The sequence below is a fragment of the Dendrobates tinctorius genome, unplaced genomic scaffold, assembly GCF_039654945.1.
Source record: "Dendrobates tinctorius isolate UK_male_01 unplaced genomic scaffold, ASM3965494v1 ptg000089l, whole genome shotgun sequence".
Taxonomy (NCBI): domain Eukaryota; kingdom Metazoa; phylum Chordata; class Amphibia; order Anura; family Dendrobatidae; genus Dendrobates; species Dendrobates tinctorius.
The window spans coordinates 25,912,801-25,928,126 of record NW_027361757.1 but is presented as its reverse complement, the minus strand read 5'-3'; the positions used below and the strand labels follow the sequence as shown (position 1 = coordinate 25,928,126).

The 15,326-nt window shown below is 44.8% G+C and overlaps 1 protein-coding gene across 2 annotated transcripts in view; it reads right to left on the bottom strand.

Annotated features, from left to right (window-relative positions):
• Window positions 1-15,326, bottom strand: part of LOC141098279 (TBC1 domain family member 12-like) — a 125,794-nt gene that overhangs the window by 34,689 nt on the left and 75,779 nt on the right. For both annotated transcript variants that reach the window (XM_073585938.1, XM_073585939.1), the window contains 2 exons: window positions 6,911-7,026; window positions 6,370-6,452 (listed from right to left, as the gene is read on the bottom strand). In XM_073585938.1, coding sequence (XP_073442039.1) covers window positions 6,370-6,452; window positions 6,911-7,026 — 199 coding nt within the window. The remainder of the gene's footprint in view (window positions 1-6,369; window positions 6,453-6,910; window positions 7,027-15,326) is intronic.

Below are 15,326 nucleotides of genomic sequence, written 5' to 3'. Positions count from 1 at the left end.
GTTTGAGAGGACTAGGGACCTTGCTGCTACCCGTACCGTTTCTCCTGAAGCATCGGCTAAATAACATGTTGCCTTTTGGAGGATAGACAGGGAGTATAAGATTTCATCTCTGGGGGTACCCCCTGATAGGTGGTCTTCCAACGTACGTAGCCAGAACAACAAAGATCTGGCTACGCAGGTGGATGCAACATATGCTTTGAGCAGGTTCGTAGAAGCTTCCCAGGACTTTTTGAGGTGACTTTCTATTTTGCGATCCATAGGATCCTTCAATTGGGAAGCATCCTCAAAAGGGCAGGGACGTTTTCTTAGTAACTTTAGAGACTTGAACGTCTATCTAAGGGATCTCCCACACAGAATTGTCACCTTCTAGGGGAAACAGATTTTTTTTTAGCTCAGAGGGCACAGTGAGTGCCTTCTCGGGGGAGGACCACTCCTGAGCTATTAGGTCCTGTATAACTTCATGAACCGGGAAACCCTTTCTATCCCTGGGTTTCAACCCCCCAAACATCTCATCCTGGACTGAGAGCTTGACCTCCTCCTCCTCCACTCCCATGGTATTTCTTACCATGGAGACCAACTCCTCCATATCCTCAGAGGAGAAATAGTTTTTTTTCGCATCATGTTTGGAGGTGGACGTGGAGCCCTTATTTTCCCAAATATCCTCCAATCCAGAGGAACGGACTTCTCCCGAATCTGAGTCGGCTTCCGTAGGTGCCCTTTTCCTTTTTTGGGGGAGGGCCCTGAGCCACCGGGGTCTGGGCTGCCATGGAGGTCTGAACCTCCTGTCTAATGAGAGTCTTTATGCTGTCAAATAGGGAGGGTTGCTGGGTACGCAGGATATTCTGCGTACAAGGTTGGCATAACTTCTTATAGTCAGAAGGAAACCTGGCACCACATATACCACATTTGCGGGGTTTCTAGGGGCAGAGGCCTTGTCTTCCTGTAAGAAGAAAGAGAAGGCTTACTCAGACCTGTGCCACCAATTTGACAGACAAGGGACCGGCCCTGCTCCTCACTGTAGGAGGGGGAATGCTGGGCTCCGCAGATGCTGCAGTCGGGGGCTTCTCACCATCCATGTCTGTACACACCACAGACACACTGCGCTTACCTTGGAGCCGTGGCACCTTTATGTGGGTGTTGCCGCGTTCGTTGCTGGGTGCTCCTCCTTCCCCCTGTCCCTGGGGAGGAACCATCGCTCGACCCCAGCTGTGCTCGGATCCCTTTCCTGGGTGCTGACGCGCGTTTCCCATCACAGGAACGCCAGGAGGAGGAGGAGGAGAGGCAAACCCCCCGACCTCAGCTGCCCAGCTGTGAGTACATAGGGGCTCCGCTCGCTGGCCACGGCAGCCCCTTGTAACCTCTTCATGCCCCGATAGGGGACAGGAAAAACACTGAGGTAGCAGGAAGGGGAGGGTTATTTAACCTCTTTGTGTTCCTGTCCCCTATTAGGGCGGGGAGACAACCTCCAAGGTGGCTGTCGTGGAAGGTGACTAGAGAAATTGGTACAAAATGCTGCACAGGTGCTAAAAGGACTGACAAGCTGTAGATTGAAACTACTTAATCTCTAAGGACAAAATAAGCAAGATGTGCATGAGAATTCAGAAACCTCATTCACTTTGTTGGAACTGAAAAAGGTTTTCATAGCAAAAACGTGATGTGTGAACATACAGTCATGGCCAAAAGTTTAGAGAATGACACAAATATTATATTTTCACATGATCTGCTGCCCTCTGGTTTTTATGTGTGTTTGTCAGATGTTTTTATCACATACAGAAATATAATTGCAATCATATTATGAGTAACAAAAGGTTATATTTACAGTTAGAATGAGTTAATGCAGCAAGTCAATATTTGCAGTGTTGACCCTTCTTCTTCAGGACCTCAGCAATTCTCCCTGGCATGCTCTCAATCAACTTCTGGATCATCAAATCCTGACTGATAGCAGTCCATTCTTGCAAAATCAATGCTTTTATTTTGTCTGAATTTGAAGGTTTTTGTTTGTCCACCCGTCTCTTGATGATTGACCACAAGTTCTCAATGGGATTAAGATCTGGGGAGTTTCCAGGCCATGGTCCCAAAATCTCTATGTTTTGTTCCCTGAGCCATTTAGTTACCACCGTTGCTTTATGGCAAGGTGCTCCATCATGTTGAAAAAGGCATTGTTGATCGCCAAACTGCTCTTGGACGGTTGGGAGAAGTTGCTCTTGTAGGACATTCTGGTACCATTCTTTATTCATGGCTGTGTTTTTAGGCAAGACTGAGAGAGAGCCCATTCCCTTGGCTGAGAAGCAACCCCACACATGAATGGTTTCAGGATGCTTGACAGTTGGCATGAGACAAGACTGGTGGTAGCGCTCACCTGTTCTTCTCCGAATAAGCCGTTTTCCAGATGTCCCAAACAATCGAAAAGGGGATTCATCAGAGAAAATGACTTTACCCCAGTCCTCAGCAGTCCACTCCCTGTACCTCTTGCAGAATATCAGTCTGTCCATGATGTTTTTTCTGGAGAGAAGTGGCTTCTTTGCTGCCCTCCTTGAGACCAGGCCTTGCTCCAAAAGTCTCCGCCTCACAGTGCGTGCAGATGCACTCACACCTGCCTGCAGATGCACTCACACCTGCCTGCTGCCATTCCTGAGCAAGCTCTGCACTGCTGATAGCCCGATCCCGCAGCTGAAACACTTTTAAGAGACGGTCCTGGCGCTTGCTGGTCTTTCTTGGGCGCCCTGGAGCCTTTTTGGCAACAAGGGAACCTCTGTCCTTGAAGTTCTTGATGATGCGATAGATTGTTGACTGAGGAGCAATCTTTCTAGCTGCGATACTCTTCCCTGTTAGGCAATTTTTGTGCAGTACAATGAAGACTGCACGTGTTTCTTTAGAGATAACCATGGTTAACAGAAGAGAAACAATGATGCCAAGCACCAGCCTCCTTTTAAAGTGTCCAGTGGTGTCATTCTTACTTAATCATGACAGATTGATCTCCAGCCCTGTCCTCATCAACACCCACACCTGTGTTAATGGAGCAATCACTGAAACGATGTTAGCTGGTCCTTTTAAGGCAGGGCTGCAATGATGTTGAAATGTGTTTTGGGGGATAAAGTTAATTTTCTAGGCAAATATTGACTTTGCAAGTAATTGCTGTTAAGCTGATCACTCTTTATAACATTCTGGAGTATATGCAAATTGCCATTAGAAAAAATGAAGCAGCAGACTTTGTAAAAATTAATATTTGTGTCATTCCCTAAACTTTTGGCCATGACTGTACACTAAGGGTAAGTTTTTTCAGCTTTTTTTTAGTGTGAATCTTCAGCTGTCTTTCCCAGTACCAGTAAAGTCTATGAGATTTCATAACTCATGCACACATATAGGTTTTTTGTCAACAGTATTTTGTGACTTGAAATTTTTTTTGCACAATAGAGCATGTCACTTGTTTCACGCTGAAAAAACAAGATTCGGCCTCTTTCACACTTCAGTTTTTTAGCATCAGTTCCAATCCGCCAAAAAGTCAGACAAGCGGATCCGTTCTGAACTGATGCGAACGGATCCTGAAAATGAGGAAATATAATGGAAAGAGAAAGAGAGAAAGAGAGAAAAAGAGAGAGAGAGAGAGAGAGAAAAAGAGAGAGAGAGAGAGAGAGAGAAAAAAAAAGAGAGAGAGAGAGAGAGAGAGAGAGAGAGAGAGAGAAAGAGAAAATGAATTTTGTCCGGCACCCAGATAAGTGTGTGGAGGATCCGCCACAGAAAAAAACGTTGCAGGCTCCGTTTTGAAATCTTTGAGGATGGTGGCGGACAGGAACTTTTGGCGGATCCTCACAAAAAACGGATGCAACGGACAGCAATCCGTCACAATCCGCCATTAATGCAAGTCAATGGTGAAAAAAAACGGATCCTCAAAAGAAAATTGAGGATCCGTTTTTTTCAAAACCTGGCGGATTGTGACTGATTGTAAAAAACTGAAGTGTGAAAGAGGCCTTCAACAGAATTAGATTTTTTGTCACTAAACTTTATCAGCAAGACAAAAATGCAGGAAAAAACACACCAAAAAACACAAGTAAAACCAAGCAAAACCTGATTTTTTTTCTGCAGCTTATTTTCTGCCAGGGGATCAGGTTCTGCTGCAGAAAACAACGCTGAAAAAACACCTAGTGTGAACTTACCCTAAGGGAAGAAAAAGTAACAGGACAAAGCCATTGGGCCAGGGGATGCACCAGATAATTGGGATGTAATAATCTCACCATGAAATAGGAGTGATTACCCTGTTGGCAGGAAAGTGATAATGCAGATATACTTTGCAGAAGGCTTTTGGTCTTGATAAGCCGGGCACATTAGTCTCACTGTAATGCATCTCCGATGGGTCCGGTCAGAGGGGCCGGAGCTAATGATTTCATTGAATCCTCTGCGCCTAACCAGCACACAGCATTTATTACAGGCAGTGACCCGGTGACCCGTCAGGGCTGGTTAGCGAGGTTTTTCTATAGAATATGGCACTGCTACTTGGAGATCACACAGGATGCACAGGAGAGGCCGGTAGGAAAATGTGCAGCTTTCAGCGCACAACAGATGACAGTGAAGCCATTTATATGACAGCATGTTGTACAATCCAAAATTACAGCCCATAACGGTTTTAGCACCTTCCAAAACTGAAGAACGAGCTATAAAGTAAGAATTGTGGCACAGGAGTTTTATTTTATTACTCTCATACAGCCTTGCATAACAGTGAACAGTTGGGAAGATATTGGGGTTTTTATAAGACGCCAACAATAAAACGTGTGGGATTAAATGACATTTTATAGCTTGTACCTTGAGCAGTCGTATATATTGGTCGTCTGTGTATCATCCTAACCTGCCTCCATTATGTGGTGGAATCATATACTGTGTAATTGAGTGTAAGGCTGTGTGCACACCACACGCTGCGGATTTAGGTGCGGATTCATCCGTGCGGATTTTGTAAAATCCGCAGGTGAAACCGCAGGTCAAAAGACCTGCGGTTTTACCTGCGGATTGCTCTGCGGTTTTGCCCTGCGGTTTTTCATCTCCTCAATGGAGGAGATGGCAAACCGCAGCGGAATCCGCAGAAAGAATTGACATGTCAATTCTTTCTGCGGATTGAAAACCGCAGATAATCCGTGCAGAAAATTCCGCACCGTCTGCACTGTGGTTTTTGATTCCCATAATCATGGTACTGTACACCGCAGCAAAATCCGCAGCGTGTGCACACAGCCTAAGGGTGCAGTTAGATGGCGGATCCGCAGCAAATCCGCAAAGTGTGCACATACCCTAAGGCTGTGTGCACACGCTGCGGATTTTGCTGCGGTTCCGCAGCGGTTTTGGCTGCTGCGGACCCGCTGCAGTTTTTGCTGCGGTGTACAGTACCATGATTCCCTATGGGAATCAAAAACCGCAATGCAGACGGTGCGGAATTTTCCGCGCGGATTATCTGCGGTTTTCAATCCGCAGAAAGAATTGACATGTCAATTCTTTCTGCGGATTCTGCTGCGGTTTGCCATCTCCTCCACTGAGGAGATGAAAAACCGCAGGGCAAAACCGCAGAGCAATCCGCAGGTCTTTTGACCTGCGGTTTCACCTGCAGATTTTACAGAATCCGCACCTAATCCGCAGCGTGTGTACACAGCCTAAAAGTTTGCCAAATTGAAGCCGGGGACCGGAGTGAGATGCGACAAAAAAACGGCACATTTGCTAAAAGTGGCATTTCACAAATCTGTCTAAAACATTTGCATAAGAAAAGCAGTCAAGTATAAAGAAAAAAAACACCAACTTATAAAATAGTGAAAATCCTATAGTGAATAAGGCACAAATACTAGAGACACTAAAAAAGGGAAAATTACTGCAGAAAACTAGCAAAACAACAAACTGAGCCCTATGAGCCTAAAAGGGTCTACCAATTTAGTGAAGCCTGTATATCCGTTATAAAGGTTCTCTGGCATCTACTACTCATGTACCCAATATAGCCAATCACTGGGCTCGGTGACTTGGCAGGCTCAGCAACTCTGCCAAGTCCAGTGATTGGTTGCAGCAGTCAAGTGCACTTAGTGACTTCACCGCCGCAGTTAGTCAAGTCAACAAAGGACTGGAGCAGCAGCAGAGAGGAGTTTCTGGACTTGTAGGATAATTCAGATATTCCCAAAACGTTGAACAAGGCAAAATATGATTAGGCCAGTACTCATCTGTAGAAACTACCATGTGCTCAACCAATAGTCTTACAAAAGGGAAGGTATGATGTGGAATAGAAGTGTCAGCTCTGGTCATAAAATATTGGGCATTACATACTGTAATACAGAGATTATACAGGGCAGAATCTCTTTAGAAAGATGTTATATGAGCTACAAGTCACAAAGTAGAAACTAATCCTACCTCGTTTCTTCGCTTCCGCTACCATCTCATCATACTCCTGTCGGTGGCGCAGGGTTTCATGGACGGATTTTGCTGGAAGATTCCTATAATAATTAAAAAATTGCTGCTGTCAATATAACTTCAACTACAATTAAATAGTGATATGTTACGTAAGGAGGAGACACGACTTTGGAAGATTTTCTTTCCACTGTTAATGCAGGTAACTAAAACAAAGTTCACTTTACTTTTTGCTTGCTTTTGTTAAAGAAACACAACCTGAAATTCAAGCACAAACCGATCTGTTACATAGCTGATGCAAATGGAGGCTGAGGGACCCCACTGATTGTTAGGAGGTCTGTCAGGGCTCGGGTATTGTAGGCCAGAAGAAGCTATGCCGAAATAGTTTTCAGAACCGGAGCTGAATAAATAGACCCTTTAATATCAAGCTATATACACTTTTCCAGCAGACCACACAATCTAGGTGCTGCCTATACTAACCAATATAGTAGAGAATAAAAATGCAATTAAATGGCGTTGGCAAGGTAAGAACACCTATACTCACGCAGGTCGATCTTCTAAGATGAGAGCGGTGGTAGAGAGTGGTTCAATCTCAAATTTTTTACGTCTGGTGGATTGGGCCGGGACTTTGCATGTCCTCGCAGTGCGTTCTTCATATTCCTTGAAAAAATAAAGTTTAAAAAATAAATTTGCTAGGGACTATCAAGTAGATAACAGGACTGGTTAGTGGAAAAAAGCAAATATATACAAAAAAAAATCCTAGCAGTGGTAAAGCATGGGGGAACTCAGCAATTTCACATTAGAAGAAATGATGATGCTCCTTGTTATGGTCATCAGACCTATGGAGGAGTCCGGATCTGTATTATATTAATGTGAAATCAGCCTACAACACTAACCTTCTGTCTATTGCCCAACCTGCACACAAGTCCGCTAATGGCTTACAAGATATTATATTAAAGAGAATATGTCAGCAGCTTTCTGCTATGAAATCTGAAAGCAGCACAATGCAGAGACAGAGACCCTGATGCCAGCGCTGTGGCACTTAATGGGCTTCCTGGTGTAGCTTTGATAGAATCAGGTTTCTTGGAGGTTTAGTCTGCATGTGAAACGTCCTCTAGTGAGAATCTCCTGCTGATAAAAAAGTGACTGCATTGAACCTAAAGCACACAGTCTACTAAGTGACCCATCACTGGAATCAGGGTCTCAGCTCCTAAATTATGCTACTCTCATATTAAATAGCAAAAACCTTTTGACATTCTTCTTAAAAGACTTACATCTTTACTAATGTTACAGCATTGCTGGGATAAGCTAAAAAAAATTTTTTTTATTTTAAAGTGGGGCCCATGGATTTTTGCATTTGACAATATTGCTGATGACTTTACATTTCAAAGACTTGATTTCACCCATGTTTCACTGTAATGAGCTGGAGCTTTCTGAAAGGAGAATTTTCGGTGACTCACAAAGTGATTTTAATCTCTGCAGATGAGAAACTGAACGTGTTCTCGGAGAGATTGAAAACGCTCCCACTTCTTCTGCGGCACTGTTTGTGTAAATTACTGGTATAATTATCGAGCTTTAAGGAGACGGTGAAAAACTGACTACAATGGGTGACTATGGTTCTTACAGACAATCTAGTATAAGCAGCGAGATGACTGCTGCGGCCAGACCGCCATACAAGAAAGGCACGGGTCAGCATATGATTGGGGCCATTCTACCCCCAGGAGGTGGAAGACAGAGGCCTGCATCTGTATTAGGGCGTGAATATAATAAGGCTGCCTTTATGGACATGTCTGCACTGGGAAAGCATGTGGCTCATATGCTGAACATAGGCCATAAACCCAGCAGGAGGCTAAAATACTGCCCATGTGGACCCCCATTAGGGTTGATTGTGTCGAAATCCCATTTTTAAAAATGTATATGACAGCGCAAGAGAATGGGCTTTGCCATCACGTGCCCACTGCACAAAAAAACAAACAAAACAAAAACTCCCGACAAAACAGAGAGCCACGTATGCCACAGGATGGCTGTGTAGTGGTGTCAGAGGTGTAGGAGGAGGAATGGTCCTGAAGTGTCTCTCGGAGAGCTCTGCTGGATGGGAACACAACCTTTTACTTGCATCACTTATGTTTCTCACCAATGGGAGAAAGCAAGAAGCACTGGAGGCGCAAACCCCAATGTCAGCTAATAGGGGGAAGCCAAGGACAGCCTTCATGTTCAAAAAACCATCTAATGCCCCCGGGTCAGCGATATCCATCATGTTACTGCACCTGCGTACTACCCCAACTCCTTCCACCTGCAGCCACACAATCCCCTCACACCCCAATTATTGGAGCACGTCATGGCTCTCCAGTCACACTTCTGAAACAATTGCTGCAGTTTAACGCCCCACACTCAGAGAAACATCGGTCACAGGGCTCAGCCGAACGTGCGCTCCTGTGTGAGATGGCCGACGATGGGTGTCGGCTGAAAGATCGGCCGCAGCATTACTTGGCTGGTGGTTAGGCTAAGTTCACATTGTGTTGGGGGCATCCGTTAAACAGATGTCATTTTTACATCTTTATTACCCCTAGCGCTAACACATTCGTTACCATGCGATAGCAATACAGGTTGACGCACAGCGAACGCGTCCGTTTGTTGTGCATTAGACCTAACGCACCTGAAAACGCAGTAGACCGCGTTCGAGGGTGCGGCACAAAGTAACACATAATCGCTACCGCATACTGAATTTGACATGCGTTACTATAATGGCGGGCAATGGGTGCAACAACGCATCCGTTACATCGCGTTAGTGCCGCTAAGCAACGGATGTGTTTAATGCATGGCCACAACGCAATGGGGACGCAGCCTTACTGCTCGGCTTTTCTGAGTAATTACATGCACACGAATATGGTTTTGCACGTGACAACCTAGATTCGATTCCAACAAAGACGCTCGGTCCTGCTTTCATGGGGACAATCTGGGAAATCTGCCAAATATTTGGTTACAATGAACAAGTTAGAAAAAAACAAAAAAAAAAAAAACACAGTATTTTGGCTAAGTTCACATTAATACAGTGCTCTTTGCTGATCACTGTGTCAGGTTTTCTATAGGAAAAAACGAAAAACAGCATTCAGACGAGGAACCTGGCACCCAGAGCCGTGAATGAAGTAGACGGTGTCGCCACGGACACTGCGCATGTAAAAGGATGAATGCTGCCAGGACGAAGGCCACACAGTGTCCAGAGTGACTTCATTCAAGTGAATTGCTATGTCGGGGCTCCTGTTGGAAAAACATTTTTGGGGATTCAGACAGGAACTCTTACACAGCGTTCAGCAGCGAGACCCGTATCCATGTGAACACGGCCTTACTTGCAGCCACAGCGATAACCTGATGCAAATACCACTTCAAAATGTGCAGCATTCAAATAAAAGTCAGCTGAAGGAGGTTCATTTACATTTTTTTTAACCATGGGCCTAAAAACAAACATACAGGTAGTGGACAACGATCTGCCTTAACTGGCGGTCATCGACCACTCCTGTCGGCGATTCAGCTGCTCCACATCAGCACAGCAGCTCTTCTGGGCTGCTGTCGATGGGGCATGACTGCCGATTGCATGCTGATCCACAGCGGGCTCTCCCGCACATAAGTATCGGAAGGCGTGGAGTCGCTGGCAGGTGCGGTCTGTGACAGCTGAGATTGGTGCCAGGCACAAAAGGCAGATAGGTAGGTAACAACTAGCTGCCTGTTAATTCTTGGGAACATTGCAAAAAAAAAAAAAGCCCCTGCTAACACCTTGATCACATTGATTTTGGAGGGTCCAACTGCCCGTCTGACGTGTATAGGTATGGTCAGACCCTCCTCCAACAGATAATGTCAGGGAAGAGAAGGACTCGGCAGTCAAAAAAAAAAAACCCCACAGAATCTTTTTGATTTCCCTGGAGATAAGAAGTGTCTGGCAGCAGCGTACTCCCTTCTCCCCATTGGAAATTTGTTTTCACTCTTCTGAGCAGGGTGCTCATGCTATTTGGGGAACAAGAGTGATAATCAATGGAGCGTTAGTCTGACAGCTATTAAGGGCATATTCACAAGTTGTATGGTCAAGACTCATTTATTATGCTTTGCTAATCATATTCCACAGAATTTTACACATCATCACTGTCCCCATTGGGGATCACAGTCTCCATTCCCTATCAGTAGGTCTCTTTGGAGTGTGGGAGGAAAAAGAAGTACCAGGACGAAATTCGCACAAACATGGGGGAGAACATTAAACTATTTGAAGAAGTTGTCCTTGGTGGGAATTGACCCCAGGGCTGCAAAGCAACAGTGCTAACCACTGAGCCACTGTGCTGCCCAAATCTGTGTGGGATTTTATTTTAGACCCATAAGACTACCAATTTTGAAATCCTAACATGACATTTTAAGCAAATAATTGCAATTTTCTTAAAACAATTATCCCAGAGAATATTGTCTGTGAGCTGCATGGTATCACTGTTATTTGTCCCCAAAATGTATCAGTGCCTATGAACATTCACTTTATTAATAGGGCATGAACTGCCAAAATGCTGACAGTTAATCCTCCCTCTCCATACACTTTAAATAGTTGTCAGCTCAACAATGGCTCGGCCGGGAGCTGTCTCGTCTGACTCTCCCACACCCCAGAGAACTCACTTGGCCAAGCGCTCCGGTGTGCTCTATAGGAGACAGGCTGCCGGATATCCTGGAGGTGGATTATCTCTTAGGTCTGTTTCACACTTCCGTTTTTGACCGTCAGTCAAAATCCGCCGTTTTGCAAAAAAAACGGATCCGCCTTTTTTTGCGGATCCGTTTTTTCCCCCATTGATTTGCATTACCGGCGGATCTTGACGGATGGCCATCCGTTGGATCAGTTTTTTTGCAGATCCGTCAAATTTTTTGCGTCCGCCGACATGCCCGGACGGACCATGCAACGTTTTTTTTTGCTGCAGGATCCGCATTTTATAGTGCGCATGCCCGGAGGAATGAAGTCAGCTGGAAATTTAACCCTGAAATCATTTCAGGAGGACAGAAAAAAAATTCTCTCTCGGGCTACGTTTCCTTTAAAATTCTTCATTCATCGGATCCTTTAAAAAAATGGTCCGGTGGCATCCGTTCACATCAGTTTTGCAACGGATCCGCTTTCCGCCATTTTGGCGGATTTTAACTGACACAAAAAAACTGAAGTGTGAAACAGGCCTTAGAGAACAAAAGTTTGGCATCTCCGAAAAAAGACACGCTGGTTCTTTATCTGTCCTGACATTCATCTGTTGGTCGACCCCAAATACATTTGACAATAGGCCAAACTAATCAATATCAACAAGATTGGCCAACGTTAGTCTAATGTGCGCAGCGGATTTTAGATTGGACAAAGAAATGAGATGGGGCAACAGTTAGTTGTCACTTAATTCCAGAAGGAATAGCAGAGGAATACAATGCCAGAAGAGTGGGGAGGCGTGACTTGGGCAGCACAGGGGCTCAGTGGTTAGCACCGCGGTCCTGCGTTCAAATCCCATCAAGGACAAGAGTTTGTATGTTCTCCCCGTGTTGGCGTGGGTTTCCTCCGGGTTCTCCGGTTTCCTCCCACTCTCCAAAGACATACTTATAGAAAATCTAGATTGTGAGCCCTAATGGGGACAGTGATGATGTCTGTAAAGCGCTGCAGAATATGATTATGATGGCGCTATGTGACTAAAATAAATAAGTAAACTTAATTACCTAGTGAATGGAGAGTACAGAGCTATAATATATGTTGTGGATGCCAGCATTAACATGCAGACGGGCAGTCAGCTGCAATGTCCTTGAAAGCAGCTTGTTCCATCTTGTATAAATCACAGCTCCATTCCTCTCCTTGCTCTTGGCAACACAAAAACGATGTCACCCATTTATCAGAATGATGCTATTAAGGAGGCAGCCAAAGGTTCACAAGGTCATGCGGACCCTGCCCATGATATATTCGGGCTGGGATGAGGTCACTCCTGCTGAATCACAGGAGGATTCACGCTCGCTGCTCTCATCCATGAGTCAGGCCAGCTGCAGCTCGACGTTTATAGGAAGAGATTATGCTCAAACTAGGAATTAGCCAGGAAACTCCTGTAATGTAGGAATAAGCGATCCTCAAAAAGTGATGTATGTAACAGGAAGAAGTACGGGTACAACGGTGACCATCTTACAGACAAAGGACAACTGCATGGGGCACATGGTCTTATGTGATAGGGGGCCTCCAGACTCTTCCCCAAAAGATAATGATGGGCGAAAGAGGATTGGGCATGTTCCACCTAATGAGTGCACAGAGTGTGCATATGAACGGCTGACCGGGAGGTGGTGTATGGACTCCTTTAGCTCCGCTGTAATGTGGCGGACATCAGCAAAAGGTTTTGTCTATAAGTCTCAATGTGGAGGAGGAGGATAGCCTTTGTCAGACACCTTTGTTAACACCAAACATTGGATCTGCAGACTTGTGAATCCTCACATCGCGGGCACTGCGCGCTGGGAGGATTCTCGGGTGCTGGCGGGTGGTCATGTGACCACAAGTATATGACATGCCTACTCCCAGCCACATTCCAACAAAATGTGTCTGGCCTCGCCTAATACACTCGCACTGAGCAAGGCCGAGCACGTTTAGAGGGCAAGTGACCGCATGTAGGCAAATCGCATACTTGGTTTCACACCCGCCACTGGAGAATCCTCGCAGGGTGCGCGATGTGAGAATTCACAAGTTTGCAGTCACATGGAGTGACTACAGAGTTCTAGCCGGATAACCCCTTTAAGGTCTCATTCAGATGTCTATCTCATGTACATGTTCTGTCAATGCTTTTCCCCTGAATGGAACACCTATTATAGTAGAGGGTGATATTCACATGAATAATGGACCGTGCCATTATGCACAGGAAAAATCAAGAAAGTCTGAATGAGGTCTGAAGGGCATAAACCATCCATGTACAACATTTATCACTTATCCATCCAGAATATAGGACTGAAGGAAATAGCTGAGCACTGTACTCTGCCATCGGCCAAGAAGAATGAATGTGTGACCATTGTTCTGTTCTGGAAGGGCACAAGGAGACCCTGTTCTTACAGTCAGTGGGGATCCCAGGGCTGGGATCATCAGAGATCACATAGATATCACATATCTTGTGGACAGGGGAGACAATTTGTTCATGGTTCCTCCCCTTTAACTAGTTGGATTCTGGCCTACTGGACCTCACCACCTACAAATACCAGGATTGGAAAAGTTTACGCCTAAATTCTGGATATCAGTTTACCTACATCCAAGTCTTTTCTAGACCATGTTTTAGCTTTTCTTTGCCAATCTATCTATCTATATACTTTCCTGTACTTTGATATGCGATGGCTCATACAGTGATTTATACTTATTACAGTCATTCATCTTTAATGTATGTCAGGAGAACAATTTGCACAATACAAACGTGCTGTAAATGCAATGTATGACGTACAAATCCAGCACGATTACATCCCACGTTCGGGAATCCTCCAAAATCACTGCATACGCAGTGAGCAGCCAGCTTTTGTGGCTTACCCTCCTTGTGGAGTGTGTCAATGACTGCCTTCTGGACATCTGTCAAGTCAGCTGTCTTCCCAATGATTGCAGGGTCTACTAAAACTTTTTTAAACGCTTAGGAAGCCTTTGCAGGTGTTTTTTTAATCTAATTTACTGAGATAATGACTTTTGGGTCTTCATTGGCTGTAAGCCATAATCATCAACATAAGAATAAACAGATCTTCTGTTATACATTTATTTCCTTTGTGTGTTTTGGAACAACACAAAAAAAACAGAGGGGAAAAAAAAATACAAATTGGACACCATTTCACACAAAATCCCAATAATAAGCTGTACAAAATTGTTGGCACCCTCAACTTAATTGGTTGCATGCCCTTTGGAATAAATAACTGAAATCAAATGTTTCCTATAACTATCAACAAGCTTCTTCCACCTCTCTATTGGAATTGTGAACCACTCTTCTTTCCTAAATTGCTCCAGGTCTCTCATATTTGCAGGTGCCTTCTCCCAACAGCAATTTTAAGATCTCTCCACATGTGTTCAATGGGATTTAGATTCTGACTCATTGCTGGCCACTTCACAACTCTCCAGCGCTTTGTTTCCATCAATTTCTGGGTGCTTCATGAAGTATGTTTGGGGTCATTGTCCTGCTGGAAGTCCCATGTCTTAGGAATCAAACCCAGTTTTCTGACACTGGGCACTACATTGCAATCCAAACTACTTTGGTAATCTTTAGATTTCATGACAACTTGCACACAATCAAGGCACCAAGTGCCAGAGGTATCAATCAATCCCAAAACATCTTTGAACCGCCACCATATTTGACTGAAGGTACAGTGTTCTTTTCTTTGTAGACCTTACTCTGTTTTCAGTAAACAGTAGAATGATGTGCTTTACCAAAAAGCTCTATCTTGGTCTCATCTGTCCACAAGACCCTTCCCAGAAGGATTGCCGTTTACTCACATACATTTTGTTAAACTGCAGTCTAGCTTTTTCATTCTTATGTGTCAGGAATGGGGTCCTCCTGGCAGAGCGTTTCATTTCACTCAAATGTTGACTGATAGTTAGCCTTGACACTGAGGCACCCTGAGACTGCAGGACAGCTTTAATTTCTTTGGAACCTGATTGGGGCTGCTTACCCACCATCCAGACTACCGTTGCCTTGCAACCTTTCGGCAATTTTTCTGAGACGTCCACATCCAGTAATATTAGAATACAGTGCCATGGTTTGTAAACTTCTTGATTAAAAGGTAACCTGCCACCAGGAATAACGCTGTTAACCTGCAAATATGCCGTTAATCTGCAGGCTGACAGCGTTATTATGCTGTCCGGCACTTGCACGCAGCGGGGATAAAATGATCTTTATTCTCCCCGCCAGCATTCAGTCATGGAGGCGTGAGCGCCACCACTTCAATCACGATCTGACTATGCAGAGCAGCAGCCGTAG